The sequence below is a fragment of the Cydia splendana genome, chromosome 4, assembly GCF_910591565.1.
Source record: "Cydia splendana chromosome 4, ilCydSple1.2, whole genome shotgun sequence".
NCBI classification, from domain to species: Eukaryota; Metazoa; Arthropoda; class Insecta; order Lepidoptera; family Tortricidae; genus Cydia; species Cydia splendana.
In genome coordinates, this window is record NC_085963.1 from 23,473,728 (window position 1) to 23,497,948 (window position 24,221).

General features: G+C 36.5%; 1 protein-coding gene across 1 annotated transcript; it reads left to right on the forward strand.

The window, feature by feature from the left end:
• LOC134790211 (uncharacterized) lies at positions 1-21,756 on the forward strand. The gene is made up of 2 exons (XM_063761046.1): positions 1-105; positions 21,147-21,756. Exons 1-2 carry the CDS (start codon positions 58-60, stop codon positions 21,627-21,629), a joined length of 531 nt encoding a protein of 176 aa, XP_063617116.1. The 5' UTR covers positions 1-57; the 3' UTR covers positions 21,630-21,756.
• The last annotated feature ends 2,465 nt before the right edge of the window (positions 21,757-24,221 follow it).

Consider the following 24,221-nt stretch of genomic DNA (forward strand, 5'->3'; position numbering starts at 1 on the left):
CGCGCCGTACGCACGCCGGTTCTCGCGACGATCGAAACTTTGTTGTGTTGTGAAAAGATGGTGTTGACCGACTTTCTGACGGAGACCAGACGGAGATGGCTGAAGGTGAGATCAAATTTCTCAATAAATTTAGTTTATAGTACCGGCCAATTTTTATATACCGGAAAATGTGCTTACTTTGCTCTAGAACTTGTTACAACATTCGAAATTTAAAATTATTGTTCAATGTATATATTGTGTTATGATAATAGGTCTATATTTAAATGAGATTGTGATAAAACCACAAGTAAGTGAGGAGCAAAATAAGCATATATTATTACAGTAATGTTTAGTTAATTGTATCGGCTAATTTATACGATATATTTTTTAATAAAACTGTCATATTATAACAACAGAGTTGGACTTACAGACTAATTATTTCTGATTGTTATAATGATCTTATTTTAAAAGTATAATTCCTATATATTAGTAAGTGATATTTTATCGGCAGTTACTGTATTTTATTTCTCGTGTAAATTATTTTTACGTAATGATTGTTACTGTTTTTTTCATAGTGCAAAATTTCAGGAAATATAAAATGTATCATTTCTTTTCATTGTCACCATTAAAGTCGGGCCAAGCTGCATCTATCATGTGCATGGCATTTGCAAAGATAAACTGTGGAAATATCGCCATAAATGTCTGAATTTTATGAAATTTTCACACTCGGGACTCAGGAGTATTAGGGACAACTTTATTTTTTTTATGACGTTGCAATGTTCGCTTCAATCACAAATTTTCAGTCAAAAAAGTTACTCTAATAGTAAAATAAATACGAGTAGGTAGGTACCAACTTAATCAAACATGTAGAGAAATAATCATGCGGAGATGCGTCTTTTTATTTATGACGTACCTAGACGTATCAACTTTTTTCTATAAACTTGAATTTCTAGATACCTAATTGCTATTGATTATTGAACTTATTTATTTTAGTAAAACACAGTTATTGACATTCCATTAAAATGAACAAGGATGAAATTCTTGATATTACAATAAATCTGGTTTTTAAAACAGTACAATTAAAAACGGAAATGGATTTTAGCCGTTATTACAAATATCGGTATCGATACACAATGACTGCAACGAATAAGAGTTGATAGAAAAGTGCACCTTATTGCACTACTGATAGAGTGCACAATTGAACATTTAGCTTAAACAATGACTTAATTTGTTAGTGTTAATTACCTAATTACGGTTTGTGTTAATTAATTAGTATAAATATTTTTAGTTCTCCACGAAAGTATTGTTAGGTCTTTGTATCGGGTTTTAACAAACTATTACGTAATTATTTTCTTTTGTTAGACATTTTGTTTAGACAGAGATAGAGGGCGTTGATCGGAAACGTAAATGAGGCTAGAAATTTGATTTCAATGTAAGTAAGTTCTTTTTAACGAACGATAATAATTTAATTGCCAACTTTTTCGTTTTGAAGTATCTATCTCTTTTGTATTATGAGGGGCTGATACACTCTGTAACAAGTTGATAAATGGGCATGTTTGGTCATGCTTCTGCACATTACGAGGGTGCTTATGTCGGCAGGTGTGACAATTGACCCGCTAACCTTAAGTGAGGTAGAAAAAGTGAGTAAAGAAAAAAAACGATGGGAACGTCGCACCGACTACCGGGTTTTACCCAAGCATTCAGATTACACCAGCGTTACTGATGCAGTAATGTAGCCGACTGTATTACTGCGGGAAAAGTACAAAAAGGTAATTTTATCGAGAAATTTATATTAAATTTGACATTGGCGGCAGTGACGCAGTAGGCAGCATTATTGCAGCAGTATTGCAGCGCGACATCGCTGTCGACATTGTATATCTCAGGACTGGCCTTACGGGCAATAACAGCCATGAATGGAGCCAGTACAGCGATGTGACACCGCTACAACGCGATTGGTTGACGAGTTCATATCACGCGCGCGATTGGTCGCAACTATGTAGTTGCGTTAGCCTGCACTATTGGCTCGAATTCGTGAGTGACACCGCTGAACTAGTACCATTTTTAGTGCCCGTAAGGCCCGTAAGGAGATGTACCTCAATGGCTGTCGACTTATGTTGTTGCTACCCGGATTTTTGACATTTGCGGCAGCAATGCAGTCGGCAGTAATACTGCAGTAGTAGCACTGGTGCAGTTTGAATCCGAACGACACCTTGAGTTTTCTGAATAATTTTAAAGTCAAACTATAATGCCAAGTGCTACCGTAGAATTTTATCTCGGAACTATTATAATGTAAAACTAGCCTATTGTGTAGTACGCTGACATTATTTGCATATGAGATAAGATATAATCATTGTGTGTGTAAGATAAACGTAAACCCCAGAAACGGTGGTATGTTTGTTTATTGAATAACGCATACATATTAATATACGTAGTAATAGTTTTATAAGGAAAAAGGACGTAAATGTGAGGGGCACGCAATCTGTAGCACGATATGAGTGTTTACGTAACTAATGCAACAGGTACATACTTACATAAAGGATGACTTACGCTAGACCGGGCCGGGGCCGGGTCGGAGCATCCGCCGTTTTGTTTTCTATGGAAAGCAGTGATGGAAAGCACCACGTGATCACCGATCAGTCGTCATAGAAAATGACATGTCGGACGCCTCGGCCCGGTTACCGTCCGGTCTAGCGTGAGTCGTCCTTAATAAGAGTTATTAAAATTTTAGGGCCGAATTTACAAAACGAGACAAAGTTGAGTTTTGTAAAAACAGGCCAGATAATTTTAAGACTTTATTACGAGTAGGTATGTACCGCTGCACACAATATTTTTTCTAAGCATCACACCTAAAATACAAGAATAAATCAACTTTGTTTGTAAATCTTTGCCTAGAAGTTGGCATTAAAAAAAAGTACAACAGTTGTACTATATATATTGTATGAATATTGCTTTCGTGGATCTGGCAAACGCTTATGACAGAGTGGTGAGGAATGAACTTTGGTCGGTACTGTCGATGTATGGATTGAGCGGCCATCTCATTCAGGCACTGAAATCGCTCTATGAGGATTCCAGTGCTTGTGTGAGAGTAAACGGACCGTACACTGAGTGGTTTAGCATCGAGAAGGGTGTTAGGCAGGGATGTGTAGCGTCACCGTGGCTGTTTAATCTGTTCATGGATAGTAGTTTGCATGATTTGAGAAATGATGAATGTGGGCTGAGAATGAGTGGGTTATCCGTCAAATGTCTTCTTTACGCTGATGACCTGGTATTGCTAGCGTCATCGGGTGACGAGTTGCAGGAGATGGTTACTGGAATGCATGGGTCTTTTGAAAGGGAAGGATTGAAAATAAATGTAAGCAAGACGAAAGTAATGGTATTTGAAAAGGAAGAAAATATGACAAACTGTGAAATTTCGATTGGTCAAGAAAGAGTGGAACAAGTGAAAGAGTTTGTGTATCTGGGTACCTTGTTCACTAGGGACGGTAAGCATGATACAGACATTGGAAAGGAGAGTGAATGCTGGAAATCGTGTGAATGGGGCACTTAACGCTTTTATGAGCAGCCAGAAGGTGTCGCAAAAAGCACGGTTGGCTGTTCATAGAGGGGTGTTGGTGCCACACTTATGTATGGTAGCGAAAGTTGGGTATGGCAGAAGAGGCATCAGAGCCAAGTGAATGCAGTGGAAATGAGAGCGTTGAGAAGTGTGTGTGGTGTGAGATTGCAAGATAGAATTAGGAACAGTGTGATAAGGGAAAAGTGTGGACTGAATGTAGATGTAGTGACAAAAATTGAGAAAGGTATGTTGAGATGGTTTGGACATGTGGAAAGAATGAGTGAAAGAAGGCTAACAAAGAGAGTGTATAAGGGAGAAGTAGAAGTGGGAGTTGGAAGGGGTAGACCTCGGCGGACTTTCTCTGATCAGATCGGGGAAATCCTGAAGAAAGGCCAGGTCAAGAGCACCCTAAACCGACGAGCGTGTGAGGAATGTTATGAAAGTGAAGGAAGCGAAAGAGGTATGTCAGGATCGTAGCAAGTGGAAATCCGTGGTCTCTGCCTACCCCTCCGGGAAATAGGCGTGATTATATGTATGTATGTGTATGAATATTCATAGTAAATTGCTATTATGTTCCTATAGACAAGCGCCACCGCGCGGCCACGGTGACCTGAAAAGCGATCCTTATAAATATATTTTAATATGTCGGAGTCTCACGAGAGTTTTCTAAGTAGGTACCTAAAAAGTAGTTTATTAAAATTAAAATATATTTATAACGCATCACTCACATAATTCAGGTCAAATTTCGCTCGACATATTTCGATCCATTATAAGAGTCCTCATCAAGAGCACTTACAGCAAAAGGCCGGTCCACGGTCACCGTGACAAGCGATCCGTGTAAGGTAAACGAACGTACTAGTGCTCGGCTTGCTAATGCCCAATAGATGACACCTTGCTGCCACCTCTATTGACAATGATTTAAGTTTCAAGATGACATGTACTGGGACCGCGTCGAGCACCAGTACGTTTACCTTAAATATATTTTAATATGTCTGAGTCTCACGGGAGTTTTTAAAGGAAAGTCTAGATACACTTTACCATTATTATTTTTTAAAGTTAACATTACTAAGTATTCAAATATCTTCAGTTGTCGATTTAGAGTAAATTTAATAGTTTAGAGTCATTTTTACTATAGTCTAAACAAAATATAATTATAAAAAAAAGTATCGTAAAGCTGGCAAAAACTTTGTGACACTTTTGAAATCAATAGTTGACGTGACTATAAAAAACCCAAAAGTTTGTGTCAGTTACGTCACTATCATCGTCTTCGTTGCTATTTGGAGATACGTCCTTTTATCTATTCTCTCTCATTCGTTGCGATTAAAATATTCTGCAGAATACGAGTACCTATGACGTAGAAATGTTTGTTTAATCGTGTAAATATTATGCTTAATGTTATGTCATTTGGTGATAATTTTTATGTTTACAAAACTGGCTAAGCGGGTCTGGTGCACAAAATAATCTGAACGTAACTTTATTTTCGAGATAGTTAGCGTATGTAACAATTTGACTGTAGGGGAGACCGAGGTGAGTTGTGACAGAGGAGAGTTGTGACATTGTCGATTTTTTGGAATCTATTAACTAAAAACTAGGTCGCAATAGCGCGCGTTTGTTAGTTCAAGTTGCGAGCTAACAAACGCACACTGTTGCGAGCTCACTAACAGTTATTAGATTCCAAAAAATCGACAATGTCACAACTCTCCTCTGTCACAACTCACATCGGTCTCCCCTACAAACAGCAGCGACACTCTAGTGTCCATCGGTGGACCTTATGCTCGTTGTAATAAGGTTTAGGAACTGTCAGTTAACAGTGTGGGCGGTGGTACAGTCTGTCTGTACCTACGGCATTGTGATGTTTTCTGACATTGTGCGTAGATGCGTAGTCGATAATGAGTGATCTTACTAAAAGCGGGCAAGGAGAAGGTCCCGGGTTCAATCAAATCCTGGCGGCTTAGCACGGTCGCGTTTTTATCCCTTGTCACCATGCCTGTCACGTTCTAACAAGTATGTAAGTGCGAAAGGGACGCGCATAGTGATAGTCGATAAAAATGGAACCGTGCTGAGCCCGCTGGTAAGGGCATTTATTTCTGTGTTTATCACAGATATAGTAGTGCGTAGTTCAAAATGCGATTTCGTATTTATGTTTGGTAAAAAAAAATATAATTCAACTTTTTGTATGAAAAAATAAAATTTATAACGTCATTAATGTAACTACACAAAAAGGAGGATTTCTAAGATTGCCTTTAGGTGCGTATGTTTGCATGTTTGATAAGATAAGATAATAATGTTGTCTTACTTAGGTTGTTGTTAGTTGTTATTTATTCATTTTTGACTGACAACGAAAGTGCGTGCCTTTTTAGGCATCTAAATCATGATTGTGTGACGTTTGTAGGTATGGGTTATTACAAAATAATCTCGCAATACGTTACAAATAAAAAAAAAAACATCAAAAAGAAAAAAAAAAGATTTTCTTATCAAAAACTGTTTCTTTACGTAAATCCCATTAATTACTTATTTGTTACGTTCCACGGGTATTTGTACTTTATGACAAATGGATAGACGACACTCCAATACGGTACTACGCGACATAGGCGCCAACCACCATAAGATGCCTTTACCCGTGGAACGTCACATTTCAGAACAATGGGGTTGGCCGGTGGAAGTTTTTAGCAGATGGCGCCATCATAGCTTGCCCCGTCAATCCCTAGAATTGTGTCAAATTTTTGTTTTTTTAATACCCTGGATGCCAGCTCTTTAAGCCAAATCTCATAGAAAAAGGGGCAAGCTATGATGGCGCCATCTAGGCAAACCTTTGACAGTTGCCAACCCCATTGAAAAGTAACAGTGCCTTACAAGGAAAAAGATTATTAGATAAGTTTGGCTTCTCCTTAAGAACAAAAAGGGACTAAAGAAAATTAATTAAAATTAAGACGGTCCAATGACCGACTTAAACTTCAAGGTTGCGTTATATTGAAGAAGTATACAGAGTGGGCCCGAATAACCCAGCTAACATTCACCATAACCTAAATCTCGTTTAAGTTTGCAGTTATAGATATCAAAAATACACGCATTATAATATAATATCGCACATCATTAATTTATAACGATGTTAGAATTAAATTGAAGTTTATGACAATGCACATGATGCCTGTTTACTTTGTGATTAGTTGACATATAAATATACAATCATGACATAACACTGCACAAACGTAAGTGTAACGTAAAATTGTCAACATATATAAAATATCACACTGAGTAAAGTCTTGATAATTATGAAACGAAGTAATTTTGATAAACAAAATAAAAGACGCTAGTAAGTCTAATGTAGATCTAAATAAGTTATAATGTAGGTAGATAAAGACATTACAAATCGTTTACAATAAATACCTATAAACTAACTTATATACTAAAACAACAAATAAATACAGCACAATACATCAATTTGTCAAAACTAAAAATCTAAATTAATGTACTTAGCCGAGACATCTGCAAATGATATCACATTTTTTTAACTAAAAGAAAAATGGAAATATTTACATGTGTTACTTACGTAACGTTATGTATCTTAGAAGATACTATCCCAACAAAAACATAAATGTGAAATGAGAGCCAAGTTCAATATTAAGAATATGTGTTGTTGTTGACTCGCTGACAAAAGAATTGAGATCTATATTGGTGCCAAGTTCTGTGCTGTGTAGAAAATCCTGAAATTATAAAGGATTTGTCTTGGCTAGTTTTTACGTATAGGTTATTTATTATATTTGACTAGGTACGTTACTTTTCTAAAATTTGGTTTGTTGGTAAAAACTAGCCAAGACAAATCCTTTATAATTTCAGGATTTTCTACACAGCACAGAACTTGGCACCAATATAGATCTCAATTCTTTTGTCAGCGAGTCAACAACAACACATATTCTTAATATTGAACTTGGCTCTCATTTCACATTTATGTTTTTGTTGGGATATCATTACTTTTTGTACAGAAATTACTATAGTAAGTATTCTATTCATCATGAAAGCAGTTTGCCTAAGCTGAAAAGGAGACCCTCGCTAACGCGCGGTCAGTTGTCAAAAAGTTTCAGTTTTCAGATTTTTTCTTTTGTATGCGCCTAATAATCTACCTTGATGCCAAATATCAAGTTTCTAAGTCATCTAGAAGTGGGTTAGGTTTTTGGTCTATAAGTATTAATTTTTTTTTTCTATCTAAATATCAAAAATTTCGAGTTTTCAGATTTTTCCCTTTATATACACCTAATAGTCTACCTTGATACCAAATATCAAGTTTCTAAGTCATCTAGAAGTGGGTTAGGTTTTTGTTCTATAAGTATTAATTTTTTTTTCCATTGAAATATCAATAATTTCCAATTTTCAGATTTTTTCCTTTATATACACCTAATAGTCTATCTTGATGCCAAATATCAAGTTTCTAAGTCATCTAGAAGTGGGTTAGGTTTTTGGTCTATAAGTATTAATTATTATTTTTTCCATCGAAATATCAATAATTTCCAGTTTTCAGATTTTTCCCTTTATATACACCTAACAGTCTACCTTGATGCCAAATATCAAGTTTCTAAGTCATCTAAAAGTGGGTTAGGTTTTTGGTCTATAAGTATTAATTATTATTTTTTCCATCGAAATATCAATAATTTCCAGTTTTCAGATTTTTCCCTTTATATACACCTAACAGTCTACCTTGATGCCAAATATCAAGTTTCTAAGTCATCTAGAAGTGGGTTAGGTTTTTGGTCTATAAGTATTAATTATTTTTTTTCCATCGAAATATCAATAATTTCCTGTTTTCAGATTTTTCCCTTTATATACACCTAATAGTCTACCTTCATGCCAAATATCAAGTTTCTAAGTAATCTAGAAGTGGGTTAGGATTTTGGTCTATAAGTATTAATAATTTTTTTTCCATCGAAATATCAATAATTTCCAGTTTTCAGATTTTTCCCTCTATATACACCTAATAGTCTACCTTGATGCCAAATTTCAAGTTTCTAGGTCATCTGGAAGTGGGTTAGGTTTGTGATCTATATGTCAGTCAGTCACAAAAATGCCGGTTTTTACACGTTGATTTATCAATAACTGTATGAGCTATTTTTATGAAATTTTGTATTTTGGACAAGCTAAGGGGCTTGAATACATGTGCCAAAATTCATTTGTGTAGGTTAAGTAGGTTTCAAGTTGTGAAGGGGTCAAAAGTAGCTCGAAATGGTTCGTGTAATATTACACACGGTTGCTGCGTCGCCAGTTCCTTTTTCTTTGAACTTGGCTGGACACGCTACCGCGTGTCTAGATCAAGTCTAAAAAGTGTTCTCATAAGTATAATATTAATACAAATATACTACGTACACACATTCATCAATCGTATTTATAGGATTGTTTGTTTTCCTGGTTTAAAATATAGTGTTTCTGTTTGGCCCTATGATTGGAAGAGAATGCCATTTGACATTCAGTGCATCATTTGTACATCTTTGTGTAATAAAGTTTAAATAAAATAAATAAATATTACCCGAGTGACTTAAACAAATTACCTGTCTTAAGCTGTCCTATTGTATCTCCTTAAAATTAGCTGTCCTTTTTTTAAATTAAATTCTTTTTTCAAAGGCCTTCAGGTTTCTAGGACAGCTATCCCAGTTTAACTATTAATCTAGATTGCCTGGATTAAAATATAAGTAGGTCAACGGGGGGCACAATGTCAGCAGTCTGTTACTTAGCCGGCATTACCGTTTCTCCGAGCGTTTAGCCTCGAGCGACCAATATAATGTGGCCTTAAGGTCCTAAAATATTTAGAGGACTCCTGCAAAAGGTGAAATGGGGCGTGCTCAACTTCAGCATGAAAACTGCAAAATGTAATTTCTTTTGCAGGATGTACTTTCAGTGTTTGAACAGACGAAACCAGATTTAGCCTTTTAAAGGCAAAATGCTTCTAAGCGCGCACGTGCATGGCTTCTAATAAACTGTTGTGAGACATACTAACATTGAATAATTTTACGGTTTAGACTCACTTGTTTTTAGTCACTAGCGCGACATGATAACAAGTGAGTCTAAACCGTAAAATTATTCAATACAAATACTGTTTATTGCACACCTCATTACAGAAAACAATACAAATAATACATAAAGAAGAGGTTAAACAACAGGCGGTCTTATCGCTAAACAGCTTTTACTTTCATTCGTTAAACTTGGTTAGGTTATTCTGCCTCACTCTGTATATTTAATCATAATACACAACATTATTGAATGAAACAAAGATTCATCAATCAACAAGACATTAACTGCTACAATGCAATCTAGAGTGCAAGCGGACAACAATAACAGTAAACATAAACCTATATTACTGATAATAGGAGTTATTGCTCTGATAGTGCTAGTGTTTGGACAGGCTGGCTAACGATGGAAGGTAGAATCTAGAACATGGGGCCTAAGGGGCGTCCGCTAGCTGGCGCATCATCAGGCGATTTGTCTGTTCGTTTGCTTTCTATAGCATAAAAAAACCAGACAAGTGCGAGTCGGACTCGCCCACCGAGGGTTCCGTACTTTTTAAGGTTCCGTACCTCAAAGAAAAAACGGAACCCTTATAGGATCACTCGTGCGTCTGTCTGTCTGTCCGTCTGTCACAGCCTATTTTCTCGGAAACTACTAGATCAATTTAGTTGAAATTTGGTACACATATGTAAATTAGTCACCCAAAGATGTTTTTTTTTAATAATTTTAAAAGTTATTTAATAAAATAGCCAAAAAATAACCACCCCCCCCCCCCCTTTATCTCCGACTGAAACTACAAGGTCTAAAATTTTGAAAAAAATACACAAAATAGTAGAAATATATACACGGTGTGGCCTGTAACACGAGCAAAGAATTAAAACATAGATTGTACTCCTCAAACGGTGACACTTTTGTTCAACAACTTTTAAAAATTATGAAGTATTTAGACTCCCTATTTTTCATACAAAATAAATATTATCTTCAATGGACGCCATCGCCACGCCATATTATTGTGATTGACGTTGCTTGTCACGCCTTAAACATAACAAAATTCGCAATACATTGCGTCTTAGAATAAACTTTAAAGTGTAATAAAAATCAAACCACAAGTTATTTTTAAAAGTCGCTTAACAAATGTTGGTCAGTATGAGGAGTACAGTCTACAGTTTAATTTTTTGCTCATGTTACAGGCCACACCCGGTATATATACCTATTAGAAATGTGCAGTCAAGCGTGAGTCGGACTTATGTACGGAACCCTAGAAACGCGAGACCGACTCGCACTTGGCCGGTTTTTTTAGTATTTGTTGTTATAGCGGCAATAGAAATACATCATCTGTGAAAATTTCAACTGTCTAGCTATCACGGTTCGTGAGATACAGCCTGGTGACAGACGGACGGGCGGACGGACGGACAGCGGAGTCTTAGTAATAGGGTCCCGTTTTACCCTTTGGGTACGGAACCCTAAAAAAATAGATCATATTTCACGCTGGTGGAGTCAAAGGTCAGCAATGCTAGTAGGTAAACATCTTCCTCGCGTTGTCCCGGCATTTTGCCACGGCTCATTGGAGCCCGAGGTGCGCTTGACGACTAATCCCAAGAATTGGCTTAGGCACTATTTACGAAAGCGACTGCCATCTGACCTTCCAACCCAGAGGTTAAACTTGGCCTTATTGGGATTAGTCCGGTTTCTTCACAATGTTTTCTTTCACCGAAAAGCGACTGGTAAATATCAAATGATATTTCGTACATAAGTTCCGAAAAACTCAGCTAGCGCGGCTTAATAATGATAACAATAAATTCTAAATATAATAATAATCCGCTGATTCTTCGAAATAGGTCTAGGGTATATAAATAGTACCTAACAACCTTTTGGGCTTCAACAAATACGAATGTAGGCTTAGAGCATTTAGTAACTGGTGACGTCTTGGCTATCATTTTCTGTACGAAACAGTCTGCCGATTTTTGCGGGGGAGGGGACGTCAAATGTATAGCTGTTTCTACACGATTTGTACGTAACTTATAAATAGCCATGGCAGTCCATACACAAGTTTGCACAATGGTGCAAGTTTTTCGGCAGAGGGGTATAGGGATAAGCTTTTAAAAGCGACTCCAGTTATTAAATGCTCTAAGAATGTAGGTAAATGGAAGGCACAAATAACCTGTTTGCCAAATACGCTCGTTTTTTACATGATAAATAGTTTCTGACCTTGTAAATGTAGGTACTCTGGTAATAGGTAATATTTTTTAATACATACACATACATATAATCACGCCTATTTCCCGAAGCGAAAGGCAGACATCACGGATTTCCACTTGCTACGATCCTGGTATACCTCTTTCGCTTCCTTCACTTTCATAACATTCCACATACACGCTCGCCAGTTTAGGGTGCTCTTGACCTAGCCTTTCTTCAGGATTTCCCCGATCTGATCAGAGAAAGTCCGCCGAGGTCTACCCCTCCCAACTTCCACTTCCACTTCTCCCTTATACAGTCTCTTCAGGGGCCCACAGATTACCAGTTCGCCGGATGATATAAGCCTGTCAGTTGTTCGGAGCTGTCAAAATTTGCGTTTAACTGACAAGCTGATATTGTCCGGCGAGCTGGTAATCTCTGGGTCCCTTTAATAAACTTATTATAACTATTAAAACGCAATAAAAAAATGTTTTTCCCGACTGACACTGAACGAAAGTTCTACCAATAAAATAATATTTCCGATGACCGTCGCGGATGGGTAGTGTGAAACGTGGACCGGGTTGACCCTTCAGGACCACTGACCCTTGATGTGATTAGGGCCAGGGATAGCAGAGGTCATTCGATATAGCTTTGATATAGCCTAGATATCAAGTCATTGCCTTTTTATTGTCCTACGATGTTCGAATTTGATATCAGAGGGCCTACCGCGAACCACGTTCGACGTGTTGCTGGGGCCCATTTCTCGAACGGTATTAGTCTAATATTATTAGTGTGTTGCCATGGTAACCCATACGATTTGACACTTCATGGACTAATAATATTAGTCTAATACCGTTCGAGAAATGGGCCCCTGGTCTGTCGCTCTTGTAAATTCGTACCTAAGTGTGACAGGGAGGCAACATATCGAACGCGGGTCGCGAATGTCGCGATAGGCCCTCAGGTTCCTATTACTTACTAAATTACAGTTTTTTGTTTGTTTGTTTCTAAAAGTTTAGCAAAAATTTGAAACCTTTAAGCGCCACTTGCACGGCTTGCACCATCCCACTAAACCGGGGTTAACCGGTTAAACCTAGTGTTACCATGGTTACCAGTACAATTTGACACTGAGTAAACGGTTTAACGGGCTAACCCCGGGTTAGTGGGATGGTGCAAGTGGCCCTAAAGGGCATAAGGATTTAAGGATGGCAAAACTTAGGCATTTATCATTATCACTTTGGAATAAACTTCAAAATCATAGTGGGAAAGACATTCCCTCCGCCTTATAAAGGCTAGGGCCACTTGCACCATCCCACTAACCCGAGGTTAAGCGGTTAAACTGTTAGTTTAGGCCCACTTGCATCATTCCACTAACCCGGGGTTAACCGGTTATACCTGGAGTTACCATGGTTACCAGTACAATTTAACACTGGGTTGACGGTTAAATCGCTAAATCCCGGGTTAGTGGGATGGTGTAAGTGGGCTTTAGTGTCAAATTGTACTGGTAACCATGGTAACTCCAGGTTTAACCGGTTAACCCGGGATTAGTAGAATGGTGCAAGTGGCGCTTAATAAAGTGCCGATCTGTTTGCACTACGTAATGTACGTAATGTTCACTTACAAATATATTTATTAGGTTTTTTGTTAGCATGTTGGTGTAAATTTTATAAGTAACCTATCTAAATTGTGAATATAGTAAGTAAGGTAAACGTACTGGTGCTCGACGCGGTCCCAGTACATGTCATCTTGAATCTTAAGTCATTGTCAATAGGGGTGACAGCAAGGTGTCATCTATTGGGCATTAGCATGTCGAGATCTAGTACGTTTACCTTATATTTATTTGGTTTTGCGTTAGCATGTTGGTGTAAATTTTAAAAGTTACCTATACAGAAGTTCTGAATGTAGTAAGTACATATGTGCATAAGTCATCAATTTAAACTACTGATAAAAATATTTTTATTTACTGGCGGCATATTGTCGATAATTTCAACAAACGTTTGCCTTTGTGTACGAGTATGTATGTATGTATGTATAAACTCTTTATTGTACAAAACACAAAACGCAAATTAGCAAATGAGTATCATGGCTGAATGGGAATATTTTGAATAGTTTTGTTTTAATTAAAGGATGACTCATGCTGGACCGGGCTATTTAAGTTTATAAAATGCATATATATGTTAGTTTGTAAGGTATTTGTAATATGGGCCGTGTTGCCTGATTTTAATTTATATATAAATAAATAAATAGATTAAGTTTGGTAGCTGATATAGCATGAAACTTGGCATAAACATTTAAGTGACACTAACATATATCTTTATCTGGTATTGAAAGAAAGAAAGAAAGAAAATACATTTATTCACGTCATCATAGTTACAAAACCAGTTAAATTAAAACAAGATATAGGTCAGATGGACGTTAAAAGGACACACTCAGCTTAATAATGCTACGGCAAGCCGCAGCGCTTTTCAGTGGGGACCTACCTTATAATTAACGTATTAGTTTATGTAGGGGAGACCGAGGTGAGTTGTGACAGAGGAGAGTTGTGACATCGTTGATTTTTTGGAATCTATTAACTAAAAACTAGGTCGCAACAGTGTGCGTTTGTTGGCTCGTAACTTGAACTAACAAACGCACACTGTTGCGACCTAGTTTTTAGTTAATAGATTCCAAAAAATCGACGATGTCACAACTCTCCTCTGTCACAACTCACCTCGGTCTCCCCTACTTAAAAATTGTAATAAAAACGAAAAAGAGCGTGTAGAAGTCTTGTACTATTTCTTAGAGTTGCGTACCCTAAGGGTAAAAACGGGACCCTGTTACTAAGATAAAAAAAAAGATAAAAGATTTTTATTCGTGACGATCACAAAACATGTACGAACATGTACAGACAACAACAGCAAGAACAGAAGAGAACAATAAGTGTAAGACTCCACTAACCGTCTGTCTGTCTGTCACCACGCTATATCTCATGAACCGGGATAGCTAGAGTAGCTAGACAGTCGAAATTTTTACAGATGATGTATGTATTTCTGTTGCCGCTATAACAACATATGCTAAAAAGTACGGAACCCTCGGTGGGCGAGTCCGACTTGCACTTGTCTGGGTTTTTTGTGTTACAAATTCTAGTAACTAAAACTAGTACCAGACATAGATATATGTCACGTCATTTCAACAAGTCGTTTTAAAATGAGAGCGTAACTTCGATTGTATGGAGGCGGCTAGGATCGTGTGAGTTAACAACAAGCGACGACAGGTGTCGCCCCCTATCGTGCCTACCCGTGCGGAATGCACGTTGTTCTGCACGTAAAGTATACGTTACGCTTCGTAAGTTACATTCCTTTTACCCTTTTGGGTCAAACTCGCGAAGAATAACAAAACATGTATCTTATGTTCCCGAAAGATAAGATAGGTACTTACGGCGTTTTATAAAAAACGCAAAACTTATAATTATTTACGATCGAGTGCTAAATTCGCAACGAGCGGCGAATTTTAAAACACGACTGAAGGGAGTTGCGTATTACTTAGATCCGAAATACCTATTTTCCAACGTTTAAAAGTACATATGGCCCTTTAAATTTTCGCCGTAGTTACGTAATGTGCTTATTATAGCACATGGTGTCGTAATGGAGCACCAGATGTAAAATAATACATGGATCACGATTCGTCACTTCTGTCATCGCGATACATTTTAAATTTTTGATTGGCGTTTGTCGATAAAGGGTTGTCACCTTGGCTAGTATCTTTATTTAGATGTGACTTAAGTCGAACAAAAGTATCCGAAGATTTTGTGGTATATAAAAATTGTAGGTATTAATATAACCTAATTCTGAGAATAACTCTTGCATATATTATAACATCAAATTACATTTCCTTCCGGAAGTACCAATAACAAGGAAATCAGGAAAAATCCATACGTACTATATAGGTATTATAAAAATGTAAAAGTCACTCTGTATTACAATTCGGCATGTAGAATGATACGGCCTGATTCGAACTTTAAGATACGTCAAATATTACGTCTAGATACGATATGGATCGGATATATGTATTGTTAATGGGATTAATTAATTAAGTGGGATTAATTGTTATTCGAAATGATTATTTATTTATTAGGTATATTTGATTATTGATGAGGAAATGGATATTCCGATGTATGTAGGTAATTCTTTTGTTATGTTATTTTTGACATTTAGATTTTATTCTAGAAATTCTAGACTAGTATTTTTTATACATTTTTTTATGTTTGACGATCCTTTTGTGAAATTCTTAGTGTTAAATTTGATCTGTATAATAATCCAATGTTATTATGGAATAATATTAACATCAATAAATTGCTCTGATAATTAGATTAAGATTAATTACGATTCATAAGAGCTTGTTGCTAGGCCTACATGAATAAAGTATATTTTGAGTTTGAGTTTATATCAGTGTCAAAAGAGACGTTTCTTCAAACAAAAACGTCACTTTTGACACTGACATATCCGATCCATATCGTATTTTTAGCTTTTTGACGTATGTTAAAGTTCGAATCAAGCCGTAAGCTCCGGGTAAGGATTTAGGTAAGGTACTCTTACATTATTCCTTGAAATCTTCCCTCTGGGGAAAGGGAAGGAAATTACACAGTTCAAATCCCACGAAATCAAAGCTTACAATTGAAGAATGTACAAATTTCGCTCTTTTCGTCTTAGGCAAGAATTTTATTGTAGGAATATTTATCTTATACGTGTTTAACATTCGTTTATTATTAAAACTACAATCATTTTCCTAAAATAATCATTTACCTACAAAAAACATACTTATAGTATATCCAAAATTATTCTCCTTAAGTTATGATACGCAAACGTTTGTTAAAATTATCAATAAATATCATTATCAACAATATGCGAAGAAAAAAAGGACGCACTTTTGGTCCAACCTGTATAATCAAAATATTGGGTCAAACATAAACTTATAAAACCTGCAGGTTTTTTTCAATAAAGTCACATAATAACTTATGAATGAGTGTCAGTCGTTCATACGTAAAAGCTTGTGGTTAAAAATATTATTGACGCAATCGCGACTCATATAATTAATAAGTTAATAACATAAGGAAATTGCAGTGCGGTATAATTATGAACAAGCTACCGCCCGTGCCTTCGTCCGCGTAAAAATCGTTACCTAATGCGAAACACTCCTTAACCCGATTAGAATTTGGGTCAAACACATTTTTACTGCCCGTATTGAACTTTAAGATACGTCAATTAATGGATCTAGAAACGATATGGATTAGATGTGTCAGGGTCAAAAGTGACGTTTTTGTTTGAAGAAACGTCACATTTGACACTGACATATCTGATCCATATCATTTCTAGGTCTATTAATTGACATATCTTAAAGTTCAAATCGGGCCGTTAGACTCTGGTATCTCGTTTTTCTTATTTGAGTCTCAAATACTGAAAAAAATTATCCCAGTAAAGGTGCTTCGTAAAAATTAGCTTTAGATTCCCTTAAATATGCGATGTCTACAGGAAAGACGCGAACGAGTTTGCTATAAAATGTGTATGACCCATTTACTTCTAATACTTTTTTCACCCCTTAAAGAATAAGTTTGTTTATTCGTTCGTAGTATTTTAGTACCTCGTTAGTCACAAGTTAGCAACAAGGCGTATTGTTGTACCTTTTTGGGGGCTTAGCCAAGAAGACAATAGTTGATAGTAAACGCCAATCGAAACTTAAATAATGTATTGAAAGAGTCACATCACGTGACTATTCGTAGCATCCGACATCCCGATACATTTTTTTCGTTTGGCGATTGGTGATGTACCATCAGCACAGAATAAATAATAGTATGTACTAGCATACAGAAAGGAAACTTGCTACAAAACCGAAGTTTGACAGCGGTTCAGGGTCGAATCAGGGACAGCACCCTTTCTCATACCGGATGTGGCCTGTAACATGAGCAAAAAATTAAACTGTAGGCTGTACTCCTCATACTGACCAACATTTTGTTCAGCGACTTTTAAAAATAACTTGTGGTTTGATTTTTAATACACTTTAAAGTTTATTCTAAGACGCAATGTATTGCGAATTTTGTTATGTTTAAGGCATGACAAGAAACGTCAATCACAATGATAAGGTGTGGCGATGGCGTCCATTGAAAATAATATTTATTTTGTATGAAAAATAGGGAGTCTAATAACTTCATAATTTTTAAAAGTTGTAGAACAAAAGTGTCACCGTTTGAGGAGTACAATCTATGTTTTAATTATTTGCTCGTGTTACAGGCCACACCGTGTATATGGCACTGTCCCTTTCGGCTATTTAGGGTTGTCAAAATTCAAGCCATTATCTTATTTGTGGTCGTGCATGCAAACTTGACGTTGTGTCAACCCTAATAATTGCTCGGGGCAATGCTGAGCCGAACGGAGCCGAGTTTGCCCGAAGGGAGGAGTTTCGCACTCCTGCCATCAGTCCATCACGCTCCGCGATTGTTGCACCGTTTAGGGTCCTAGCTTAATTGGTCGTTCAATACTTACGCTATCGGATTTCCAATTTAGCAAGAACCGTAAATGGCATAGCAATCCCGTGTGGTGACTGTACGTACTTGGAGGTGCCCCATTTGTTATGCAGTTTTTGCGTAAATGAGGAAAAAGTATCTGAACAATTAAACATACAAGCATTTGCATTTATAATACTAGTAGGAAAGTACTTACGGAAAACCGCATAGCAACATAACTTTACTAATAATGACGGGAAAAACTGTTTTCCTTTCGATATGCTGGCAAATTAGTTTTGGCAGTTCCCATGTGTTTCGTATGCCGTGATTATTGTGACGTAACAATTTATTTTATTACGTAAGGGAATGTGGAATGAGTATTATTATATTGTAAACAGAACGTAATACTTATACATCTGAAATAACCATAAATATGAATTAATTCGTGATTCATGCACAAAAATAAACCAAACAATAAACACATCTACGTAAAATGCGTATACAAAAGTCTTATGTGAAAGAATTATCGTAAAATGCTGACACATCAAAAATAAAAATATTGGTTTTATTTTTTTACCTTAGACGTATAAAAACAAGAGTAAAAGCACGTTCTACCCGCCTACGCGGCAGGCTGTGTTACTTACTCGTTAACCCAGAAAAACCGGCCAAGTGCGAGTCGAACTCGTGCACGAAGGATTCCGTACCATTACGCAAAAAACGGCAAGAAAATCACGTTTGTTGTGTGGGAGCCCCACTTAAATATTTATTATATTCTGTTTTTAATATTTGTTGTTATAGCGGGAACAGAAATACATCATCTGTGAAAATTTCAATTGCCTAGCTATCACAGTTCATCAGATACAGCCTGACAGATAGAAAGACAGACAGACGGACAGACGGACAGCGGAGTCTTAGTAATAGGGTCCCGTTTTTACCCTTTGGGTCCGTACCCACACACACACACACACACACGCGTCCGTACAGTACAGATTATATCCCTACTTCGGACCCGTTTCTCAAAAGCTTGACAATACAAGCGGATGTCACTTTTTGTGGAGGTACCTATACATATTATTAAATAGATTTAAAGCTCACACATTTCCAACTAGCAATATAATTATTCTCTAATATAGATAAGAGTACTTTCCTACACACAATACTCTAATCATATCACTCATATCAGCACATTACATGTGTATTCATGAAATATTAGCTTATTACAGTTATTACTCACGATACCGATATAATTGACACAGAATCGATTCTAGGTAAATTGTAGCTCGTATTTTACCAGTATCTGGACAATAGGGTATTATACTGTATTTAAAATAAATTATTTTACACCATGCATGAAATAAAGCACCAGATAATTATTAGAAAAACACAGATAGGAGTTATTTTTAAACAGAAGTTCTATTTAATAAATCGGATAGAAGTATAAAAAGTAGGCGAGTTGACCGTGACGTCACGATGTAATGTTTCATATAAATTCCATATTAGAAAATCGTTTTGACAGTTCTAAAAAAGTAACTGATTTGACTAGTAGGAAAATACCCTATTAGCCCAAATACTGGACCTAGTTTTTGGGTACCATGTGATTACTTTTATTAGTTGCTGTATAATTTGTAACTGTCTTTGTTAGCCTGGTCAACCCTTTACGAAGGTTAGGAACGAGAAGACTTTTGACCCTCAATCGCATAATGTTAAAAAGTGTCTTTTTATCTTGTGTCTTTTCTTCTGCCGGATTTTTTGTCGACATTGATAAAATATGACATCTCCCTATTACGTTTAGATTATTGCTAAGATGTTAATACTATTGCTGCTGATTGTACAAGTGAAGTTAATGTGTTTGAATTAAATATATGACCTTTTCTATGACATTTAGGTTTTATCTAAAATTTTAATCTATGTACATCTATTCACAATTCGGTTAATGAAAGCAGTTTCAACAGTCCAAAACTAACATGAGGCCATTCAATATACCCGCTGAGGTCTGCGGTTTGGGTCGCCATCCTCTAGAGGTCAGTTGTACTAGTTCTAACAAGGGTTGAAAGTTAAAGGTATCGTCCACAACTATTTATTTAATTTAAAGTTCCGACAATTTTTGAATTTATTTTATTCGAAAATCGATAAATAACTTTTAAGTCATTATACATCGTTAGCTTGTTGAGTGGAGCGATTTTATGCTTAAGTAGATATCGAAATTCCAGGCTTTTCTTAGAACATTGATGACAATGTTCTCATGTTTCGGAAACAAAAATGAAAGATCAATTAGCACCTTTGATTACGATTCAGGTTTATAATAATGCTACATTTTTATTCAAATCTAAATGTTACTTTAAGAATTATATAGAACTTAAACCCCACGCTCGTATCGGAATGACGTCTCTATATAAGACGTCTACCTTCGTTTGAGGCAGATTTCATTGAAGTTAATATGAGAAACTCTAACAAACTTAGTTTTAATACCTGCCCACATAAGATAGTTCCCACCTAACTTGTAATTAAGTTTCATCGTTTTACTACGCACGACAAGTTCTTAGGTACTCATGAAGTTATTCTATTCTGCATAAAGTTACTTTGAAAACTAAAGTGTCATTCTATGGAACTTGATATGTAAACAAACCCCCATATTGAAATTGTCTCTGAATGATGAATTTACTAGTGACTTTTGTTTACAATTTTACATAGTTAGCAAGTTCCATAGAACAATGACACTTTATGGTCCACTATTTGGAACAAGTGTCTTGTTTCAAATTCTTCGTATTCTAACAAATATATGTATTTAGGTCGACGTGGCTAGAAAGATACTCCTGTCTAAACATTCAAAATCGCTTCAAATAATATATGCCAAGGCAAAGCAGTGCTAACAAAACCACTGTCCTACTGTTAATAATAAAAAGCTCTTGTTTTAGGCTAGCAATCATTTGTGCTGTTGTTGGCATTAAAGTTAAACTTATTTTTTCTTTGTTACAGGCTTTCAAGCTGTTCAAACGGAGCAAGAGCCGCAAGAGCGCCCGCAACCGCATCTCGCCCCTCGTGCGTTCACCATCATACTCTGGCACCGTCGACGCTCGCTCCGAGATCGACATCCAACGCTACTGCCCTTGCAGAGCCTCTCTACCACCCCTTCACATCGCAAGCGAAAGCATCGATGGATACAGCAGCTGCAATAGCTACGACAGCTCACGAAACGAAAGTTTACGGAGTTACGAGTGTGGATATAACTGTGCGCGATCGGATTCTGCCTATGAATCAGCTAGAAGCAGCCCGGCTAGAGCACCGGTCTGCTATGCCACAGTCACATATTTTAACGTTAACGACAGCGAGGATAGCAGCAGTATCAGAACAGAATACACGCTACTAGATTATGATTTGGAGGACAGAGAAATGGATGGGACTGAGGAGAGAGCGCAGAATTTTATCAACGAAAGCTTGGAGTTAGTTAGCACTTTATGAATTAGTTTATAAGGTAGATTTTGTATGATATTATAGTGTTTTGTTTTGGATTAGCTTTAAAATAGTTTTAACTGTGGTGTGCTCTTGATGAAAAAAAGAAAGTTCTCGAAAGTAGGTAGTCCTTTTTCACGAAATGGACTGCAATAGACTTTAAAATAAGCAAATGAACACAATCTAAGGCTTTAAAGTGAACACGCCACGGTCAACTAATATTACCTATATCAAAGAAACGAATTACTTTGAGTTGTATTTGACTGTTTAGTGTAGGTACGAGTAGGAATAAATTACTGTTTGCGTAATAAAATAATATCGAAATATGGCATATAATCAGCATCTGGCGGTCTGCATATAATATTAAAAAATATAATTTTGGGTATCGTCTTGGGTCGTCCCATTCGTTTTTCGTCAAGTTCTTAAAAATTAGTCCTATTTTGCTTACATTCATCACAATCGTTGGTGGCTTTCAATGTAGAATGAGTGACGAAAGCATAATAGGACTACTCGTAATTTAAGAACTTAAAACGAATGGGACGACCCAAGACGATACCAAATTTTAGACCTTTTTCTTGTATGGCTTGGCCTTAGAAGACTACTGATTCTACATAATGAATAAAAAACAATTGAATTTGTTAGCTGCTTGTATATTGCGTCTACCAAAGTTTGTGTGATATCATAAAGTATAATTAAATATATGTTAGTATAAATGACCACTGTACTGCTAATGCCGGTCGATACCATATCATAAATAATAATGATCATAAAAAATCTATTTTGTATATAAATCCGATAATATCAAACCATTCGGCTAGGGCTGCGGTCGGCAACCTGCGGCCCGCGGGCCGCATGCGGCTCGCGAAACTGTCACTTGCGGCCCGAGAGGCGCCTTGGCTATTTTGTATGTAATAGTGACAAACAACAATGTCTCATAAAGTCATAAATATTAACAAAGTACGGCCCGCGTCACCTCCGTTAACTACTATGTGGCCCTTGGCTGCTAAAAGGTTGCCGACCGCTGGGCTAGGGTATAAATAAATATTATGTTTTTTTAGATATTTTAATATTTAATTTGTGGATTGCCTTTTCACAAAATACAAATAATTTAATGCATAAATGTCATTCAATGTTATCCGAGCATTTGAAGTTTATTCGTATGTTTGAAATATTCCAAATCTGAATATCATTAGGATTTTGATACACGACTGAGCAGTGTACATAGTCATTGTTTGGTGACCGGTCTGGTCTAGTGGATAGTGACCCTGTCTGCTAAGCCGATGGTCCTGGGTTCGAATCCCAGTAAGGGCATTTATTTGTGTGATGAACACTAATATTTGTTCCTGAGTCATGGTTGTTTTCTATGTATATAAGTATGTATTTATCTATACAAGTATGTATATCGTCGCCTAGTACCCATAGTACAAGCTTTGCTTAGTTTGGGGCTAGGTTTGATCTGTGTAAGATGTCCCCTAATATTTATTTATTTATTTATTTATTGTTAATAAATAAGTAATTTTATATATTACATATATTATATGTCGTTGATCTCAATTAAATTTTATTACCTAGCAATTAAGTTTCTCCTTCGTTCCAATTTGTAATTGTACATAAAAACAAGATATAGTCGGACCAAGTTATTTCTGCAACGACTTTGACAGCACAAAGTATGGAAGTATCATTATAAATGTCATATTATTTACAGAAATTTGACGTACGAGTATATGGTGACATTTCCACACTGCATTGCAAAGCCGGTGTAGAGTTAGCTTTGTAAAAGGTTGCTTCGGTAAAACGAAGTGTCGGACGCCTCGACCCGGACCGATATAGAGTGTTTCATACTTAATCCATTAAAATCTGGTAAAAAAAATATCAAAGGAAAGTATATACAATTTACAGTACATAATATATGGTCCTATTTTCCCGCACTAGTGCGTAAAATAGCACTTTTCGTGTGATGTCAAAAGTTTAAAGGGCCATATGTACTGTAAAACCTTGCACGATACACGTGCGAAAAGGTAATTCGCAACTCGTGTCGATTCCTTTTTTTCGCACTTGTATTGTAAATAACTTACAGTACATATGATCCTACCTTCCCGCACTAGTGCGGAATAGAGCACTTTCCGTGCGTATGTCCAAAGTTTAAAGGACCATATTATGTACTGCAAAACGTTGGACGATACACGTGCGAAAAGGTAATTCGCAACTCGTGTCGATTTAAAACACTCCCTTCGGTCGTGTTTTAATTTAACGCCACTTCTTTCAAATTTCCTCTTTTCCGCACTTGTATCGTAAATAATTAATAAATAAGATTTTTCATGAAATGTAAAACATGAAAATGTTTTTGTATTTCGATTGTCCCTAAAGGTAGCCTGTGTTTGAATAAATGTATGTTATTATTTGATTTTGTATCCTAATTGGCTAAAATTGCCAATCATTTGCGATTGGGAACGCCAAATAAGCTCGTATTGAATAAATTCCGCCATTTACAAACATTGTACGAAGGGGATTGTAATAAATTGGATTGTAATAAATTGATGTCATAATTACCCTCGTATTTTATTTGGGTTATTGGAGGGTTTGGTGCGAATTGACAGGGTG